This window comes from Acomys russatus, chromosome 23 (genome assembly GCF_903995435.1).
Source record: "Acomys russatus chromosome 23, mAcoRus1.1, whole genome shotgun sequence".
In the NCBI taxonomy this organism is placed as follows: domain Eukaryota; kingdom Metazoa; phylum Chordata; class Mammalia; order Rodentia; family Muridae; genus Acomys; species Acomys russatus.
In genome coordinates, this window is record NC_067159.1 from 5,956,867 (window position 1) to 5,979,395 (window position 22,529).

At 33.9% G+C, this 22,529-nt stretch overlaps 1 protein-coding gene across 1 annotated transcript in view; it reads right to left on the reverse strand.

Moving 5' to 3' along the window:
* The window catches only part of Sycp1 (synaptonemal complex protein 1), an 81,388-nt gene that overhangs the window by 32,725 nt on the left and 26,134 nt on the right, over positions 1-22,529 (reverse strand). The window contains exons 12-19 of the mRNA XM_051165544.1: positions 22,426-22,520; positions 21,791-21,975; positions 19,391-19,458; positions 17,448-17,509; positions 10,673-10,780; positions 9,098-9,201; positions 6,911-7,028; positions 5,685-5,755 (exon numbers count right to left, since the gene is read on the reverse strand). Of these exons, the coding sequence (XP_051021501.1) occupies positions 5,685-5,755; positions 6,911-7,028; positions 9,098-9,201; positions 10,673-10,780; positions 17,448-17,509; positions 19,391-19,458; positions 21,791-21,975; positions 22,426-22,520 (811 nt within the window). The remainder of the gene's footprint in view (positions 1-5,684; positions 5,756-6,910; positions 7,029-9,097; positions 9,202-10,672; positions 10,781-17,447; positions 17,510-19,390; positions 19,459-21,790; positions 21,976-22,425; positions 22,521-22,529) is intronic.

A 22,529-nucleotide genomic window follows, 5' to 3' on the forward strand; every position in this document is an offset into this window, starting at 1 on the left:
CATCATAACCAAAACCGTATTTTCATTTTATCTCCTAAGATTTTTTAAATGACTAATTAATTTTCTAGGTTTGAGTTCTCATTTTGATTGGTAACTTTTTCTGCATAGTTATTATTAGGCACATTTCCATTCCCACATTTAAGTTCCTTTACATATTTGTCTTTAAATTATGTGCATATCTGCCATCATTTTCCTACTTTTAAAAAACAGAAACATTTCATTTTTTTCTTTTCTTAGTCATCATTCTAACATATATAAAATTCTACAAAAATCAATTAAAAACATAAGTATAATTTATTTTAATGATATTTTATATATACATGTATCATTGCTTAAAAAAATCTCCAGAAACGTAAGAAAAGTGATGCTTTGGGTGAGGAAAACAAGATAGCAGAAAAGCAAAAGGCAAAAGAAAGATACTGTTCTTGATCCTTTGTCCCTTCTAATTTTGTATTATATTCATACATTATTTTTAAAATATTTTCATTAAAGTCTTACATACTACAGATAAAAATATTGATGCCTTTCTCCGTGGACATCTGAAGATATTTTTCCTTTCTTTTTTTTAAAGATGAATGTATGTATGTCTATAAGCACTCTATTTGCATGTATGCCTACCTGACAGAAGAGAGTTTCAGACAGAAGAGGGCATCAGATCTCATTGTAGGTGGTTGTGAGCCACCATGTGGTTCCAAGAAATTGAACTCAGGACCTCTGGATGAGCTGCCAGTGCTCTTAACCACTGAGCCATTTCTCCAGCCTGAAGGTATTTTTCTAAGTTGTGGTTTTCCTTTGTGTCATTACTACACTGATAATGTAATCAGCGACTTAACCTCTCAAAAACTGAATCCAGGATATGATTTATCTTAACTTTTTCCTAAAATCTTTCATGTGTATTTATTTATTTGCTTATTTATTGAGAGAGACAGAGAAAAAAGAATGTATAATTTCAATAGCACATGTATGGAAGTCAGAGGACAACTTCTAAAGGTCAGTTCTTTTCTTCCATAATGTGGATTCCAGGGATTAAATGCAAAACATCTGGCTTGGCAGTGAGCACCTTTACCACTGAGATATCTTGCCAGCATTATTCTTTAAATAGAATAAAAATTTATAATCAATATGTTCACTGCCATAAAAAAATGGATACTTAGGGGCTGGAGAGATGGCTCAGTGGTCAAGAGCACTGCCTGCTCTTCCAAAGGACCCGGGGTCAATTCCCAGCACCCACATAGCAGTTCCCAACTGTCTGTAACTCCAAGATCTGACACACTCACACCAACACACATAAATTGAAGTTAAATAAAATGTTTTTTAAAATGTATACTTAAAGGTCTGTAAGTCCATACTAAAAGTAAACATTCAGAATATATTAATCAGATACTTTAAATATTGTTTTAAAAGCAACTTTCTTGAACTAAGAAGATAGCTCAGTAGATAAGGTGCTTCCCTTGCAAACATAAGGACCTGACTTTTATCCCCATAGACTACATAAAAAAATAGGGATTGTTAAAGCATACTTGTACACTGCTGGAGGGGGAGAAACGGGCAGACACTGAGGGCTGTTTACTGGCCAGCCTAACGTTACTTGGAGAGTTTTAAACTGGTGAATTATCCCTAGAGTCTGGAAAGGGCATACAGTACCTGAAGAATGACATGTGTAGAATGGCTTCCACCTGCTCACATACTTTATGTTCATGTGCACACACATCTAGAGACTCTTGATACAGGTGTGGTATAACACCCAGCAATGCCAGCACCTGGGAGTCTGAACCAGGAAGATCACCCTTGGCTATATAGTTAAGATCTTGTCTCAAAAACTAAGTGAATGAATTTAATTTTTTTAAAAAATCATAGAAAAAAATGAACAGCTTCTCTTTAAAGTTTGTGGTTTAATCATAGATATATGAATATGTAAATAATAGATGTTTCTGAAGAAGAAAGATGAGTAAAAAGGGTAAAAATCAATCATTATGGGTATGGCAAAAAATGACTTTCTCAATCTGGAAAATACTTAGCAGTTAATAATTTATTAAGCACTGACTATATCAAGCACTGTATCCAACTCTACTCACAATACCTCATATAATCTCCAAACAATTCTATGAAGAGCTGTAGTAGGTCTAAAGATTTCAAATAATTTCAAATATAAGTTTTCAAGAGCACATTCTTTAACCAAACATAAGAAACCAAAATTTCAATATGAATCTAAACAAGAACACACACACAATATTTGGAAATCATCCAAGTTACCAATGGATTAAAAAAGAAACTTAAAATACAGAGGTGGGGAGGGAGGGAGAAGGGGGAGGCTGAGAGATTTAGATAACCAATAGTAAAACTGCATATCAAGCCAGGCATCGAGTTCATGCCTACAACCCCAGAAATCAGGAGGCAGAGACAAAGATGATCACTACAAGTTCAAGTCCAGCCTGGTCTACATAGGCCCTTCCCATAGGTTCTATAAATCTAGCTATGGACTCTTGGCCTTGGCAATGGTGCCAGATATGAGTTCTGTCTTGTGGAGATGTCCTTAAATCCATCAAAATGTGATTGGTTACTCCCACATCTCATGTCACTATTATATTGAGTATATAATGCCACCCAGTCATTACTGTAGCTCAGAGTTCACAGATGTGTATCACTGATGACACATTTTCTCTTCCTGTATGTGCATGACACCTTCCAGCACTATGAAATCTAACCAATAGGGATAAAGCTTCCGAGTCTACCAGCTTGATTTCTCCATGTTCTGTATCTCAAGTATGTGGTGTCCTCAGCAAATAAGGTCTTACCATCAAGTTATGGACAGTAACTAAAATGTATGTATAATGTATGGGGATCTACCTATAGAATCATACTGGCCAACATTCATAAAGAAGTACCTATCCCTGTGTGTGAACTTTTAATTTGCTAGCCTGTGTGTCTAGTATGACATCATCCCCCCATTATAAGGTACCTCCATTTAAACTCATTTTTATGTGTATGTAGTTTACAAAGCTTCTAGTAGGTTTCCATGTGATTTTATTAAAAGTCTGTCTTCCTCTACCCTGCCCTCCTATCCTCATCCTACTTAACACTTCCTGTCACATTATTCCTCTTTTTCTCTTTTATCACTTTATTCTACCTGCCTGCCCCTGGAAATTCCCCCAACACATGGCTCCTTACTAGTTTCCTGACTACTATGGATACTCCAAATGAAAACACACATATATAAATATTTAAAGCTGACAGCCACATATGGAAGAAACCATGTTACATTTGTCTTTCTGGGTATGATTTATGTTACTCAGGATGTTGTTTCCAAATCAATTAATTTATCTATGAATTTCATAGTTTCCTTTTTCTTAAAAGCTGATTAATATTCCATTGCGCAAATATGTCGTATTTTCGTTATGTATTCCTCAGTTGATGGGCACCCAGATTATGTTCCTATCACTATTATTCTGCTAATAGACTATTAAACTGACTCCTACTGACCGAACAACACCCATAGTTAAGTGAAGCTCTCAACCCCATTAGAAAAGCTTCTCTTTGAAGTAGACTATGTTAACACACATACACCTACAACTGGTCAATGTGTACAGTATAAGAGACTGCAGAGTGCTCAGCCCTAAATGGAGCATCTGCATCACACACCCTCTCCCAAGGCTCAAGGGTCATTGTAGAAGAAGCAGAAAGGCAGTAAAAACCAGAGATGGTGGATGACTACAGGGAAACAGACATAACAGGGTAGTTGCATATATGAACTCAGAGTGGTTGATAGCATACTTAAGACCTATGAAAGCTCAAGCTGAACAAAATCCCAGCACGGACAAAGTTCTATTCCTAGTTTAGATGCTTTTGGTAACTGACAGATGCTGTGAGATGGACAGTAAATTTTCTTTAAGGGTGTCACCTCTGGTAGGTTGGCCACACTCCATGGATTAGCCCCACATGAATATCTGGCACCACAAATCAGACTTGATGGATTTAAAGAAAAGCAAAAGAGGACATGAAGTTCAGTAGGTATGGAGATGGGGGTGGATCTAGGAACAGTTGAGGGAAGAAGGTGAATATGGTCAAAATATAAAAAAATTTAAAAGAATTAGTAAAAATATTTTAAAAGACATATCAAAATAAACTAATAATAATAACATGTCATAAATTCACAGATGTGGTTGCAAGTAAGCTGATGTATTGAAATGTGTGTATATTCTTTTAAAAGAAATGGAAAATCTAAATATCAGTACACAAATTTTGAAAACACAATAAAAAACAGGAACATGAATTCAAGGAGGCAAAATATTTAAGTATAAAAGCAATGGTATAAATTCACAAAGAGAAAAACAAATAGAAAACATTTAAATTTCTAGTTTTAAAATGCCCCAAATTAAAGTAAAACAAATTATAGAAATTCTATAAATAAAATGGATAAAGAATTGTTATTTTAGCCAGGCACAGTGGTGCATTCCTGTAAACCCAGCACTCAGGGAGGCAGAGACAGGCAGATCTCTGTAAGTTCCAGGCCACCCTGGTCTACAAGGTGAGTCCAGGATAGCCAAGGCTACACAGAAACCCTATCTCAAACACACACACACACACCACACACACACACACACACACACGCACACACACACACACACACACACACACAAGAATTGCTATTTTAATGCTTAAGTCAACAGTAAATAATAAGGCCCTTAAAAGATTAAAGATTGCAGACATTTGCAGATAATTTTACAAAAAATATCTTATAGGCAGATTTTGAAATTTTTCAAAGCTTATGCAAAAGGTAGTAACTTCAAATCATGAGAATTGTGAGTTATGGGGCTGGACAGATGGCTCAGAAGTTAAGAGCAGTGGTTGTTCTTCCAAAAGTGCTGAGTTTAATTTCCAACAACCACATGGTGGCTCATAATCATCGATAATGAGATTTGGGGCCCTCTTCTGGCAGGCAGGCACACATGCAGGCAGTACATTGTATACATAATAAATAAATAAATGTTTAAAAAATGTGTTACTTATGTTTTACCTTATCGATAAATTAGTGATGATACCAGATAAGAATTGAAGCATTTTGAAACCAGAGTTTTCACATGATTTTGATTGTATTTCACAATTTACAGTTAATAAGCATTACCAGAAACCAGTTAATTACCAAGTCACTGGAATCATTATTTCTATGATCTTAAAAAATTAAAACTAAAAGGTATTCTCTCAAATTTAAAATAAGGAAAATACATGTGAGTCTTCTTTACTTCAGAATTATTTATAATAGTAAAAAACTAGAAAGTGCAAATATCCAAAATAAAAAGTATTATATATACAAATAATTATTGTGAAAAACATCAAGAAACATGATTAAAATTAATTAAAAAGGCAAAATTCTATGATTATGAATAAGAATATATTCTCTGAAACAGTAAACAACTATTTTAACATTATATAAGAATTGATGCTCTTAAAAGTAATTTTAAATTTTTTAATCTAAGTTTTCTAGATATGGTAGCATAATTTTTAAGTTTTAAAGAATTATTTCATAATTTTGGTTTTAATTACTTAACTATATGATTATTATAATTTCAGTTTCAGGCAGGATTTAAAAACATAAACCTATATTCAATATTTTCACTTTATACAATATTCAACAATAGAAAAATTCTAAAACCCTTTTGAGACAGAGACAAATTCATTATTCTTGCCTTAAATTCATTTCTTTTTCTTCCAAATTTTCTATTTGTTTCAACATCCTTTCTTCTTGTTTTTTGCTATTCTAGAAAGATAATCAGCAATGCTTATGTTAATCATTTTGCTCGAACAAAAATATGACTGAAATTCATTTTTAAAACTTTGATCTATTAGCATGAATTTTATTTTACTATACAAAAAAATCAGGAACATGAGTGTGTTGATTATTTTTGGTCAACTTGGCACAAGTTATAATATCTGTCAAGAAGGAACCTCAAAACACCGCTTCCATAAGATTAACCTGTAAACAAGTCTATGAGAAATTTTCTTCACTGATGATTTATGTGGGAGGGCTCAACCCACTGATGTCAGTGTCACCCCTGGGCAGCTGTCCTAGATTCTATTTTTAAAAAGCAGGCTGAGCAAGCTCCAAGGAGAAAGCACCTCCATGGCCTCTGCTTTGGATTCCTACCTCAAAGTTCCTGTCTTGAATTCCTGCCCTGACTTCCCTTTAAAATGGACTGTGCTTGTTGATATGTAAGCCAAATAACCCTCCTTTCCCCATCCCAAGCTGCTTTTTTAAAATTGTGTTTTATCACAGCAATAGAATGTAAATTAATAGTGTACTATCTCATTTGTAAAATTCTGCTTTATAGACTTGTATTAATAACAATCCTAATAGTATGTAGCAGCTAATAAAATATATCCAATTTCCCAGTGGCACTTTGAAGCTTGTATACTTTATTCATGTTTCATTATTCATTAGTTAATACGAAACTCATAATTCAACTTTCAAGGACAAAAATCAATGTTATTCTCTGATATCTCCTCTTCCACAAATGCAGAAGCAAGCTCATAAACACCAATAATACTTTATTCGATTATGAACATATGTCATATCCTATTTTGCATAACATATTTGAACATTTACTATTTTTATATTAATTCATATGTTCTTGAAGAAAATGACAAAATTATTTATTATTATATATTCCATAGAAATCCATGACTGGTAATGTTTACAATTGTATTAGCTTCATATATTGATAGTCTATATTTTCTGTTGTCCATTATCGCCATATGAAAAAAGAGCATGCAGCTTTTTCTCAAAAAAAAAAAAAAATCAGCTCTAAAATAATGAAACTTTTTAAAATGAAAGGGTACTCAGATAACCTATATTTAAAAGTCCCTCTAATTTAAAGGTAAGAAAGCAAATTCACTGATAACTTTGTAAACTTACAATGATATCTTCTTGATGTTTCTTGAGTTCTAGGGCCATATCCCTTGCTTCTTGTGCCAGTTTTTTGTTCTCAAGGGAAAGCATGTTGCAGCTTGCAGTTAATTCAGTTTTCTCAAGTCTATTTTTTAAAAAAACATGTCAAATGGGAATAGTTACATATGAAATATGATATATAAAATTAATTCAAAGTAATTTAAGGGAAAAGAAAAGGCAAAATATAGATGAGACAATACTGAGTATTAATTCTTGAAGCAAAGTTATAGTTTCATGCTACATCATTACATTATCTGTTCACATATGTATAAACTGTTTCCATATTAACATTCACTATGTAATGCATTATATTTCTTTGTATACTCCCTGCACTGTCTTTCTTCTGCAAAGTATGAAGGACACATTATTTTCTTCACATAATTGTTTTACCTCTAATATTCTATGTCAAACTTCTGAAAGTTTAATTAGAATAACCCCTAAAGCATGAACTGTTTGTAATTAAAATGCAATCACTCTTGAAAGGTCTCAAATGTTTCATACTCAAAGAGAAAGTATTGTTACTATCGGCTGAAGCTGGTATCAATTTTAAATAAAAGCAGAGTGTGGTATCACCAAATTATTTCAAGAGCACCTACTGCTTCCTCCTGCTTAACAATATTAGAAATTCAGCGGAGGAAACAAACATTTTTTTCCTAAATAATGAGAGATTAAATATACAAAAGATAATACAAATTAATACTAAATATACTAAAATATAACCACTCTATTGTTAAGGAAATTTTTAATAAATGAATGTTTCCAAGGTCTCCTGAAAAAAAAAAAAACTGTTGAAAGAGTATCAGAATGAGGGAATGGAGCTACAAAAAAAAAAAAAAGGATGAGGCTGCAGGTCAGCCTGGGACTAATGCTGTAGTCCTGCCTGGACTCAATATCATAGTAGTCCTCCTTCCTCAGCTTCCCAAATGTTAGCATTCCAGGGATGAGGCATCACACCTAACACTTTACCATTTTTATCTAGAGTTGAGAAGCGATCAAAGGGGAAAAATAGTGTTTACTACTGACATGCACTTAAACTTACTCCTTTCTCTATGATAAATCATTCTCAATTTAAACCTGATTAAGTGAAATCATTCCACTGGATACTTTATTTGGATAATTTTAGAAATAAATTTATACATTGAAATTTTGTCAAAACAAACATATGAAACAATTTATTCAAATTAGAAAAAAGAACAATAAAAATTATCTTTATGGGAAACCAAATGCCTTCCCCAAATTAATATTAGACCTTCTATAAATAGAAATTCTACAATCATGGACTTGTCCATGTAGAGATTGAAACCTCTCAAGAAAATATATCTGGAGTGAGTATATAAACTTCTTCCTTGCCATTATTTTCTGAATATAATAAAACAAATTTTTGCATAGCATTTACATTATATCCAATCCTGTAAGTAGTATAGAAGTGAGTTAAGCCAGGCGGTAGTGGCACAGGCCTTTAAGCCCAGCACTCGGGAGGCAGAGGCAGGTGAATCACTATGAGTTGGAGGCCAGCCTGGTCTACAGTGCTAGTCCAGGACACCCAAGGCTACACAGGAAACCCTGTCTCAAAAAAAAAAAAAGTGAGTTAAAACTTACTTGTAAGAGGATATGCATAGCTTATATACAAATGCTGTGCTGATAGCACTTGAACTTGAGTATCTACAGATTTGTGTGTATTCAGGGTTTCTGGAACCAAAACTCATAAACACCAAGAGATAACTATATACTAATATGAAGTGACTTAACATTCTTATTCTTTTATATAAAGTAAACAAACTTCGTTTACCAATGAAATAGGCAAATCATTTCTTTTCTGACACAGTATCTCACTACCAATAGATTTAACTTTCTTATTTATTCTTTGATATAAATGATGCAAGCTTCCTTTAGCAATGAAATAGTTATAAAACATTTCTTTTTGACACAACATCTCACTGCAAAGCCAAACCCTTCAATTCATAATTCTCTTGATTCAGCTTCTAGGGTGTTGAGAATATATTTGTGCACCACCATGCCTGGCTTTAGTTAGGAATAAAACTCAATTTCAAATCCATTGATAGAAATTGTAAACATAATTTGCTTTTATGATAAAGCTTAGTAATTAAACCATAGCTAGATAGACAGACAGACAGACAGATGTGAAAAACATACTTTTCTTTTTCACGCTCTATTTTCAATTCTTCAATCTGTTTTAAATAATGCTGTTCACTTGTTTTAGTGACAGTCAACTGTACTTCCAAATCATGGACCTCTTTCTGTAAAGTAAATGTATACATTATGACAGGTGTTCTAACAGGATCTTTTTTTATAAAAAGATACAGTTAGGCTGGGCATGGTGACATAATCCCAGCACTCAAGAGGCAGAGGCAGGCAGATCTCTGTGAATTCAAGCCTGGTCTATATAGTAAGTTCCAGGAAAGTCAGAGCTACATAGTAAGCCCCCATCACCAAAAAAAAGAAAAGAAAAGAAAAGAAAAAGATATGGTTGCTCTAAGTAACGAAGAAATATATTTGGGAAAAATTTGGCAGGATATTAAAAAATATTTTTGAGACAAAGTCTCTTTCAGTCAAGGCTGGTCTCAAACTCACTATATATATATATATATATATATATATATATATATATATATAATGTATATATAATATATATGTGCGCGCACACACAATGACCTTGAACTCTTGATTTTCCTGCTTCTTCCTCCAAAGTACTAGAGTTATAGATAAATACAAATACCATGTCCAGCTAAATATTTAAGTAGAAAATATGATAACTGTTTTAATTTTTAAAATTAGCAATGACAATAAGTAAATTCTTTTTTAATATCCTGAAGCTCAGACAAAAATTTAAATTTACATGTAATTTTTAGCCATTTTATTTTAACAATTAAGTTCAATTATAATTTTATTTAGTTTAGCTTATTGTTAGTTTACCTTTTGTTTGTTTTCCTGAGGTAGACTCTCATCATACAGCCCTGGCTAGCCTGGAACTCTCTATGCAGACCAGGTTAGCCTCAAACTCATGGATATCTGCCTGCCTCTGCCTATGGAGTATTAGGATTAAAGGAGTATGCTGCCACCAAACCTGGCCTAAAATTTTGTATTAGTAAGGAAAATATATTAGTTAGATCAGGAAGTGTCTAACAGACTAAAATCTTACTATTATAAAAATCAGTTCTAGCCGGATGTGGTGAAGCACGCCTTTAATCCCAGCACTCAGGAGGCAGAGGCTGGCAGATCACTGTGAATTCAAGTCTAGCCTGGTCTACAAAGTGAGTCCAGGACAGCCAAGGCTAACACAGAGAAACCCTGTCTCGAAAAAGCAAATAAACAGTTCCAATTCTTTTACAGATCTACAAATAATATACTTTAAATTTAAAAGTAAGTTTAACATAAGCACTATAAAGAATATCATAAGAATTCAGCTTAATAAGGGCTAAAATTTAAATGTATCAAGATATACTAAAGACATCAAGAATTACTTTAAACTATAACATTATTCATAAGCTGGATTCTTAATATTGACCTTTCTTTCCCACATTACAATATGAAAGTGCCCTGGTTATATTTTAAATCAATCATTAGCATACTAAATATAACAAGAACACATACTTTTAAAAAGAGTTTTATAAAGAAATCCTTCATAAAACAAATATCTACACCATAATTGATTTTATAAATCTATAGTCTCTTAACAAAACATTATAAACAAGTATATCCTTAACAAACCTCTCTGTTTTGCAAAAGGAAAATTAGTTCTTGTTCTTTTCCTTGTAATTCTTCAGCAAGCTTCTCAACTTGTTTCTTTTCATCTACTAAAAGTTTTTGGTCTTCTGCCTAAAAACAGTAGAAAAAAACATGACTGTCAAACTACATACATACTGAAAATAATTAAGCTACCCAAAGAGTAATATAAAGAACTACAATGTAGTACCTTGGCTAAAATTGTGTCAACAAAGAAAAGGTCATTAGTAAGTAAATCTAAAAACAAATTTTGACAAAAAATTAATGTACAGAACCCTGGAACAAAAGGAGTAAATTATTTATTTAAAAACTGAGATTTCTGAGGTAAAACGGCAATCACCTTCATGGGACAGGGTAAATGAGAAAGGTGAAGATAACAAAGTCAAGCTTTATTTGAACAAGGGAAGAATTGCAAGAGCACTGGAAATCACACAGGAGGTGATAGGTTGGCTGAACCACACACTGCCACCCACCACACACACACACCAGAAAGCGGCAGCAAACAGTAATGGGCAATGCACTGCTCCAGCTGAGGCTCCGGCCCTGAAGAAAACAGACGCTTCCTTTAAAAGGTAAGCCAGATGTCCTAGAGAAAAAAAGACTGCCAATCTTTCACACAGAGCAAGTCCTCAATGCTTGCTAAGACATGGGCCTAGTTCTAAATCTGGTAAGACAATGACTACTGGAAAAAAGGTCCATTTTGTCATTGCTCCTGTTTCAAACGGCTGTCCCTGCGTGCCATCTTGAGAATTAGTCTATTGGTTGAAAATGAACTAGGCATCTGGAAACAAGGCATAATCACAATTCAGAAAGCCAAACAAAAGCCTGCTCACAACCCTTAAGGTGAGAGACAACAATTATGACAGAGAAAGGTAGTTTAAGAAGTTTAGGAGAGCTGGAGGGTCAGGCAATGAAGAGCGCAGTGGTCAGCTGCCACACATTCCATGATAAGAAATGGATTTTAAGCTGGGCATGAGTGTGCACGCCTTTAATCCCAGCACTCCGGCAGACAGAGACAGGTGGATCTTTGTGAGTTCGAGGCCAGCCTGGTCTATAAAGTGAGTCCAGGACAGTCAAGGCTACACAGAAAAACCCTGTCTCAAAAAAAAAAAAAAAAAAAAAAAAAAAAAAAAAAAAAAGAAAAAAAAAAGAAAAAAGAGAAAGAAAAGAAAAAGAAAGAAAAAGAAGAAGAAATGGATTCTACTACTTCAGGATGGCTGTGGAGACTGATGGTGTGTGTCTGAAGTCAGTGGATGGCTGAACTGCTTGGGGCTACCTATCTACTAAGCAGTTCACTATTTGGACTGAAATCTCCAAAGCTCTGTCAAGGTCATCTGGCTTACCTTTTGGATGATGTTATTCTTTTATCTAACCTTACAATTTCCACAGCTACCTCCTTCCTACATCACATTTGATATTGTGTGGGACTGCACTGAGACTGATCCTATAGCACAGATCCATGTTTTTGGTTGTGAGCCTACTCTTTAATGACTAAGCCATATCTCCAGCCCAATATAATACATACCTCAATGCTCTGTTTACTTCCTATACTCTGCAATGCACTCAGGAAATGCCCCATTTATCAGGTATTAGTAACTGCACTGTATACAAACTAAAGAGCCTCTAGAAAAGTTAGAAATTGCCCTACCCACAGCTGCAAAGCTAAGTCTGGCCAGCAGAGATTTTTTGATACATAAAGAAGGAACAATCCTAAAATGAAGGCAAGTCTAAGCAGGTCTAGGTTCTAGCCTAAACATTAGAAAAGACAAGACTCCAACATCAAGCGACAAACTATTCTACATAGAAGACTCCAGCATTAGAAGACCCAGTGTAAACCGAAGTAAACATTTTGTCTTAGTTTTAGTTTTTATTTTTGAGTTGAAGATCTTTGAAATTCACCCCTATCAGAGAGGCTTTAGGTGGGTGTTTTGGGGGAGGGTGGCTGTATTTATTGTTTTGTCCATTCTGCTTCTTTTTTCCTTTCTATCATGCTGTAGTTTTAAAGCATACATATGGTTTTTTAACTTTTGTTTTTACTTTTTATTCCTCCTACATTAATCAACTTTTTTCCTTTATTGTGCAATTAGATTTTTAGTATTTTTCTCCACCAATCCCTAACATTTTTCCCATTTCTGTTCTTTTATGTAATCCTGCCCCCTTTTCACTTTTCCTTTGTTTTCCTTTATTCCATGTATTTATTATTTTTATTGCTACCCTACTTATCTTTAACTTTATAGCTAACTCTATATTACTTTTGTTATTTTATATTTTATGGCCACTAGTGGTACCATATGGCTTTAATAATTTTTTGTTGCTGGTTTTTGGGGAGGAGGTTGTTTTGTTTTGTTTTTCTTTCTTTGAGAGAAGGTTTCTCTGTGTAACAGCTACTCTGCCTCCAGAGTGTTGGGATTAAAGGTGTGTGCCACCATTGCCTGGCCTCATTTTAATAAACTTTAAGTGTGCTTCCTTATTTGGTTTGGTTTGGTACGACAGCTCTTACAGCAGTTTGTTTTTCCACTCTCCCAGAAGCACTGAGCCTCAAAAGAAGACTGGTCACTAAGAAGATCCCCTAAATAAAGTCAGAATATCCATGTCAACAAATGTACAAATCATAATACACAAACATAATTATGAAAAATTAAGGCAATATGACACCTACAGAAATTGTAACTAATTTGTTACTAAATACAGATAGATGAATTTGACCAGGCTGATATGATGGTTCAATAAAAAGGCATTTGCCTGGGCTGGAGAGATGACTCAGCAGTTAAGAGCATCATCTGTTCTTCCCCCATCTGTATTGGGATCTGATACCTTTTTCTGTCATGCAGGTGGTGTACAAGGTGTACATGCAGACAGAGCACTCATTACATAAAATAAATAAATCTTCTTAAAATAAGATATTTGCCATCAAGCCTGATGACTTGAGTTTAATACCTAGAACCCACATGGTGAGACACTTTAATCCTGTCCTCTAATTTCCACACGTCATCACAATGCATACACACACACACACACACACACACACACACACACACACACACACAAAATAAATTAACCAACCGACTGTCCAATTTAAAAATGGTTAAAATGCCAGAAAAAGAATTCAAAAGTCTACTTGTAAGAGTAACCAAAAAGTCAAAGAGGATACAAACAGACTGGAAATAATATGGAATAATATAGAGGCTCACAAATATCTGTAATTCCAGTTCCAGAGAATCAGATGCCTTCTCCTGGCCTCTGTAGGTACTAAGCATGCCTGTGGTACATATACATATTGCATGCAAATATTCACACTTACATATAAAATAAAATAAATATTTTTTAAAACTGAAGGAAAAATAAAATGTATCATTATAAAAATGAATTAATGTATTACCTCTAAGCCATCTCATCAGAGAATACTGGAAGGAATATTTCAGACTAAAGAGAAGGATAAACACATTCACTGATGATATATCAATCATGAATGGAGAGCGGGGATGGAGAAAGGATGGGTAGCAGAAGATTTAACCAAAATGAAAAAGCTATATGGAAGCCTACACTCTTCCAACCTAAGGAACCAATTCTAATTATAAAAGATAGAAAAATACAGGTTCACAGTGAAAGGACTTCAACTGTCTTTCTTTAGCACTGAACCCTGCATACTAAAATACTGATTTGCCTACTAAGAAGTGTCTACAGGTGCAATGTAGCCCAACTGTTATATAAATAACCAACTTTCTGATTGGGTATGACGTCTCCTCCAAGGAGGAATTTCATGCCTAGTGTGGTAAACCTGGTGAAAAGCTCATGTCTAAGGACACCACAGGCCCTAGTAGAGAACTTACTATTGTTTTGCTAAATGTTCATGTTATTAAAATGCCTTCTACATATTTCTGTTTATACCCATTTTGGTGAACAGACATGGACTAGATAATTGTATCTTAAAAAATAATTTCCAACTGTTTGCTCTCTGCAAGAAGCATAGTTAACTGGCAAGGATAGATTATGGTGAAAAAAATAAGTTGGCATATTAAGCAAGTAGAAACTGAAAACAAACAGAAAGAAGTATACTAGTATCTGAAAAGCAGACTTCAAGCCAAAATGTAGGTCACTACAAATTAATAAAGGTAATGATGATCAAACAAGAAGTAATGAGATTGAAAATAATTATGCACCAAACATTGGTGTGCCCAATTTCATAAACAAAATCTACTGGATACAAATGGATAGACAGGCCAACATACAATAATAATAAGTGACTTCTATACCCAATTCCATGAGTAGATATTATCATCTATACCAAAAAAATCAATAAAACCATAGATCAAATGTTAGTACACATTTATAGAATACCCCTTCCAACAACTATTGAATATACATTCTTCTCAGCAGTCCAAAGAATTTCCTCTAAAATAGATTTTACAAATCCAGTATTACTCTACTACCAAAACTTGATAAGGAGACATCAAAAATGATACTATAAACAAAAATATTTATTAAGCATAAGTTCAAAACTTCAATAAAATACTGGCAAATTAAATTCATACCACATTAGAGAGATCATGCACCACGATCAAGTTGCTTCACCCCGGGAATGCCACAATAGTTCAACATATGCCAATCAATAGATGTAATACAGCACATTAAAAAAAAATCAAGGATAAAAATCATATAATCATTCCAATAGACACATAAAAGGCCTTTGATAAAATTAAACATCTATTCATGGTAATATCCTTGAATAAATTAGGCATAGATGGATAATACCTCAAAGTAGTAAAACTATATTTGACAAACCCATAGCCAATATGACACTAAAAAGAAAAACTGAAAACAGTTTCAGGAAGATCTAGGACAATTATGGCCACTGCTCACTGAATCTTTGTGGTATAGCATAATATGCATATTCGCTCTTATTTTAAGTATGCTATCAACATGAGTTTTGTTTTGTTTTGGGTTTTTTATTGTTGTTTGGTTTGGTTTGGTTTTTTGTTTTGTTTTGATTCGATTTGATTTGGTTTTTCAGGATAGGGTTTCTCTGTGTAGTCGTCTTAGGTGACCAGACTGGATTTGTAGAACAGACTGGCTCCAAACTCACAGCAGCCTGCCTGCCTCTGTCTCTCTGAGTGCTGGGATTAAAAGCATGTGCCACCATGTCCAGCTATGTTTCAATATTACAAATATCCTGGCCAAGATCATGAATAAAAATCCTATGAACTGTTATCCCTGGCCTAGTTAACCATTTTCCCCAATTTTGGGGGAATTGCCCTTCAAAGGTATTATACATTCTAAATCAGCCTGAAGAAACCTTAAGAGAACGAAGTACCATTTCCTCTAAGGGGGGGTTGGGTAGGTTTAATGTTTACTCTCTTGGTCTACAGATGCTTATTTTCATCAGGAGTTGGTCATTAAGTTATTACTGGTCTTATACAGAGAGGAAAATAGGTTGGGCTCAAGGATGTCTTTCTTTTCCTTTCTTTTGTAGGTAAGGAAATAGGAACTGAAAAGAAAGAAAAGGGGATATAGAAATATAAAGAGAGGATAGAACAAAAGGTAGATTATTGAATCTACTCCTCAACTCAAGGCCTTGTTACTCACAAATAAGGTTATTTTTAATTCATTGGTACAGAATTTTGTATATTGATGCAAATCATGGTAATGTCAAATACTCGCCTAATTTTGTCACAGGAATATATATCCTAAGTCTAACAGATCGATATGATTCTATAGATATATAAGGCAAAATAGTTAAATGAGGTCTGCAAAGCCCCAGAGACCTACAGAATATGGCATTTAAACGTGTTTTTATTATTCTAAAAATTCTTTGACAAGACAGGTTAACTCCTGGCAATACCCAGCCTGCCTCAAAGGAGATAATGAGCATTAAAGAACCTGTGTATGGAGATGGCCTCAAATGTGGCAAACCTGCCACTGGGCAAAATGTCCTTGTTTTTGCCACAGACAGAATTCTGCCTAAAAGTAGGCAAGAGTCGATGGCCAAACACTGCCAAGACAGGGTAAACAAGTCCTCAATAATTCCTGCCTCGCAAATGTATTTGTCAGATATATTGGGCCAGAAGGCTGAAGATGATGCTCCAATGTTATAGAGAGTGTTGGGCGACTGGTTCAAGCAGTAAACTGTCTCAGTCATTTTTTTCATTTTGGAAACTGCTAACCTGATTTCCAGTTCACTCAGGTAGTTAGGCTTTATTCCTTCTCAAATTTCTGATGGAGTTGAAGACCAGATAGTTTAGTCATACAATTAAGCTTAGTAGGTTAGGGGTTAAGATGTTTTTAGATCAAGACAGATGTTTTAAGTTAAAAGAGATGAGATATGATAGATATTGAATTTCATTCAGAAATTTAGACCCAACAAGATAGGAAAGATGTTTACTTCAAGTCTGACAAATACAAAATAGCCAAAACACTATGAATGTAGCATGCATATATATATACATACACACACACACATACACACACACACACACACACACATATATATATATGCATATTATTCTTGATTGTCTTGTGGTTCTTCCTGCTGTATGTAGTTTATTTTATTCATGTGTAATAAGAGTTAATAATTAAAATACATAATAAAATAAAACATACAAAAAACTCTATAAAAATAGATGCATACAAAACTACAGCTTTACTCAAAAGCAAATGTAAAATTTTTATATTTAGTAGAAAAATTAGTGTGAAATATGTATAGTTTGCAAATACAGGCCAGTAATATAATTAAGAAAGAATATGTGTATATATACACACTTACCAATATTTTTTTCAATTCTTCAAGTTCCACTTCTTTGTTATTTTTTAATTTAGTCATATCTTCTAAAATAAACAAAATAAAATGTGTTAATAGCTGGATTAAAAGGTAGAAAAAAGAAGAAATAAGAATAATGCCATGTGAAACTGGGTGTCATGGCGCATGTCTTTAATCCCAGCACTCAGAGAGGCAGAGGCAGGCGGATCTCTGTGAGTTCAGGGCCAGCCTCATCTACAAAGTGAGTCCAGGACAGCCAAGGCTATACAGAGAAGCCTTGTCTTGGAAAACAAAAAAAAAGAATAATCCTATCTGAATAGAAGAATCAACTGATACCTGACACCATTATCAAGCCAAAAACCTATAACTAGAAAGGATATAAAGACTAGGGAGAAATTACTATCATTATACTCCTAAATAAGATGTACACCCCTAGAAAGAAGTAACACACAAAGGAAGCTTATAAGAGTCCTAGTCAACTGTGTAACAGTAATAATGGATAAATACTAGCAGTCATCTATTTCTAGGGTAATTCAAGCCAAATGAATTCCAAATTCATGAAGCAAAATAAGCTACACAGAGAAACCCTGTCTTGAAAAATGAAGAAAAAAAAGAAAAAGAAAAAGAAAAAAATGTTTTAATTGAAACTAAAAACTTTTTTCACTTAAATTTGTCTACACTTGCAGATATGCAAGGTAATAAACATTAAGCATAGACTTCCAGAAGCCACATGGTGGTTCACAACTATCTCCAGTGGGATCGGATGCCCTCTTCTGTCGTGCAGGCATACTTCTAAATACAGTACTCATATACGTAAATAAATAAGTCTTTAAAAATATAAAAAATAAAAAAGTGGGAAGGTTGTGCTGAAAAGATATTTTAAATTAATATTGAACTCACAGAAGCAAAGATAAGCACCATAAAGCCTTTCTTTTTCAGGTAGCAAGAAAAAAGGCTATGAAAGTAAGAAAATAGAAGTAGGAATTGGAGAGGAAATATGAATAATGCAAGGTCTTGGTGATTGAAGGGGTAAAAATCAGGTTGTGTTTCATAGTATCAAATATACAATGAATAAGACTGAGAATGGTGATAAATTCATAAAACTATAGAATTGCTTTGTCTGTGTTAGTTCTTATATATTAACAATACTATATGATAATATAGGATCATTTTTTCCTAAAGATATTTTATGATGAACAAATCTACAAAATCTACAAAATCCTGGTATGAGCCAAGTGTGATGGTGCATACTTATAATACCAGCACTTGGGTGGCCGAGGCAGGCAGATTACTGCAAGTTCAAGACTAGCCCAGTCTAGACAAAGAGTGCTAAGACAGTTGGAGCTACATAACAAGACTCTAAAGAAAAAAACCAACAAATCCAGGAAGTGGTGCATTCCCATAATACCATGGAGCTGGGGCAAAAAGATCAAGAATTCAACACCAGTCTGAACTATAAAGAAGTATGATCCTGTCTCAAAAATTGTTTCTTCAGTTGAAATGTAAAAGGCATTTCCCTAAGGATTATTCAGGCCTTTGAATCCAAAATTAAGGAGAATACAAACATCTCAGGTTTCTAGACATCTATAAACCACATAAGGGAACTTAACAGTTTTCTTAAGATTTAAATATTCTATATTCAAATAGAATTTCTCCCTCATTTTAGTATTTATTTTTATTTTATATGCATGAGTATTTTGTCTCCATGTATGTATAAACACCATGTGCACGCATATTGTCCACAGAAGCCAGGATTAGAAACCAGATCCTCTAAATCTAGAATTATAAACAGTTGTGAGCATCATATAGTGAAACCAAATCTAGGTCCTCTGTATGAGCAGTAAGTGCTCTGAACTGCTTGTTAATAGTTTAACAAACTTAACCAACACCCAATTTTGTTTTTATAGTTATCAAAATGTTATCAAAGAATATTGTTCTCTAAATCTTACCTAATTCACATGATTTCTTCTGGAGCTCCACAGTAAGTAGTTTCAGTTGATCTTCATTTTTTCCCAATCTTATGAAATATTTTAAAATTCAAATTATAATTTTAGTCAGAATTCATCTAATAATTAAAACTGGCACAATCTAACAACTGATATATCTAAAAGAGATTTATTCAGTAATTAAACATTATTGAGTATTAATCTGTATAAAAGTTTAAAATAACTATAACAAATGTATAATTATATAATAATTATATCTACCTAAAACATTAAGGCTTATAATTTATATCCTAACTGCTTTGAGGTGGTGGCATACTCCTCTAATCCTAGCACTCCGGAGGCAGAGGCAGACAGATCTTTGCAGCCAGCCTGGTCTACGAAGTGAGTTCCTGGACAGCCAGAGCTACATAGAGAAACCTGGCCTTAAAAAACAAGAGTAAAATTAGAAAACTGTATCTTAACTATTGATGAAAATCAAATGTATACATTAGTGAATATGTAATTATATTAAATGCATATTTACTATATTCTTTTAAAATTACAAATAAAAGAATATGTACTGTTTTATTGGCTTGTTGGTTTTCCATTTCCTTAAATCATAAAACTAAGGGGAGGGACCTTATCAGATAAGCAGGCTTGTTTTCAAGCCTAACAACCTGAATTCAATCCCCAGGAGAGAACCTACAATTTGTCCTCTGATCTCCACACACAAGCACATATATTACAGATACATGAATAAGTATATATAGTAAATAAGGGGCTGGAGAGATGGCTCAGTGTGTAAGAACACTGACTGCTCTTCCAGAGGACCTAAGTTTGACTCCCTCCAACTATCACAACTATCTCTTTAACTCTAGCTCAGGGAATTCAATGCCCTCTTATGGCTCATGTAAGCACTGTATGCATGTGATACACAGACATACATGCAGTCAAAACACTCAAATGTATAACTTTTTACAATTTAATTTAGTAAATAAAAAATTAACTATGGTAATTGGAATAGATGATTCTATACAATTTTATTATTTGAAAATTGCTTTCACAGATTAATCAGAAATATATAATACAAGTTTTTGTTGTTTGTTGTTCGGTTTTTTTGTTTGTTTTTTGTTTGGTTTGGTTTGGTTTTCTGAGACAGTGTTTCTCTGTGTTAGCCTTGGCTGTCCTAGACTCACTTTGTAGACCAGGCTGGCCTTAAACTCACAGCAATCCACCTGCCTCTGCCTCCGGAGTGCTAGGATTAAAGGTGTGTGCCACCACGCCTGGCTCGTAATACAAGTTTTTTAAAAGCTACATTTTTTTCCTCCACACTACGTACTAAGTAAAGAAAAATTAAGTAGACCAAGGAGATAATTTGGGAGAGAAATTCGTTCCTCTCCTTTACTTGGCCAAATTTAGTTAAGCGTCATGCTAACAGGACAAAAATAATTACCTAGGCCTCAACATACTTTTATATAAAAATCACATAAAGGGAAAAATAGGGGGCTGGAGAGATGGCTCAGCGGTTAAGAGCACTGACTGTTCTTCCTGAGGTCCTGAGTTCAAGTTGCAGCAACCACATGGTGGCTCACAACCATCTATACCCTCTAAAGCCCTCTTCTGGCAGGTGTACTCATATACATAAAATAAATAAAATCTTTTTTAATATTTATTTATTTATTATGTATACAGATTTTGTTATAGACGGTTGTGAGCCAACATGTGGTTGCCGGAGATTGAACTCAAGACCTCAGGAAGAGCAGTCAGTGCTTTTACCCTCTGAGCCATCTCTCCAGCCCCATAAAATCTTTTTTAAAAACTTAAAAAAGTACAGCTAGTTGTTAACACTTTATTTTTAAATAAAATACTATTTAGGTTAAAAGCAAATAAGTAATTTGTCTCATATGGATTAATATTTACTCTATCCCAAGACAATTACTAAATTTATACATTGTAAGTAAGGTTAAAGACCCCAGTAAAAGATATTCTTTAGCCTGGACATTTTTCCTATGAAGCTAATAATCCATATGCAGTGTTTCTCAAACTGTGGGTCACAATCCCATTGGCAAACTTCTTTCTCTAAAACTATTTACATTATTATTCATAACAGTAGCAAACTTAGTTATGAAGTAGCAATGAAAATAATTTTATGGTTGGGAGTCACTACAGCATGAGGAACTGTATTAAGGATACAGTTACTATCACCCCATATGAGGCTGCAGCATTAGGAAGGTTGAGAAACACTTATCCACACTATTAATAAACATGTTCTATCACTGCACCAACACTTAAGGACTTGTCTATATAGCTTGACCGCATGGCAAAGCATGCATGGAAATATTCCAGAGAATGCCTGATTTTTAATGGCACTGGATATCAAAAATAAATCACTTTATGTATTTACTTGTATAAAAAATATTTCACCTTTGTTGTTCTGTTCTTAATAATTCCTCCAAGGTGCATGTGGTAGCTTTAAGTTCAGTAACCACAAATGAGTGAGTAGTTTTATCTTTGTTGAATTCTTCCATTTGAGCTTCTTTTTCTTCAGTGAGCTGATAAATCTTTTTTGTTGCTATCTGTAAATCTTCTTCTAAAGCTTTCTGAGTGCTCTAAGTAAATAAAATAAAGCACAAAACAGACAGAATAATGCAAAGGCTTAAAATGTTTTAAAAGGCTTATGTCATCTGCATCTATCAACTTGTTTGCCCTCTTATGCTCCCTATTTGCTCCTTCCCACTGTCCCTCCTTTAGCATACTGGACTAACCCACCCACTATCAAATTTCAAGTCACCATTCTCTATAGTTCTGATCCCTTCACAGAGTTTTCCCAGGTAGTTCGCCACCTACACAGTTCTCTCCATTATAAGAACTGTTATGACAATTTATTAACCTGAGTCACTCTATTGGTACTTAGGTATTGACCAGTGCCTCTTATTAGAAGCAATTTTAAAGCAGAGTTGAATCTCTGAGTCTTTATACACATTTTAGTCATATCCAATAAATATTTGTTAAATGATTATGTGATAGACAGTATATAATAATCAGTTTTTAAATCATACCGTACTCCTTTCCAAGGACATTTTAGTGTCTTCAAGTTCTGATGTTAAATGATCCTTCTTTTCATTTAATTCTTTTAAGTTTTCATCTTGTAATTCTAAAAAAT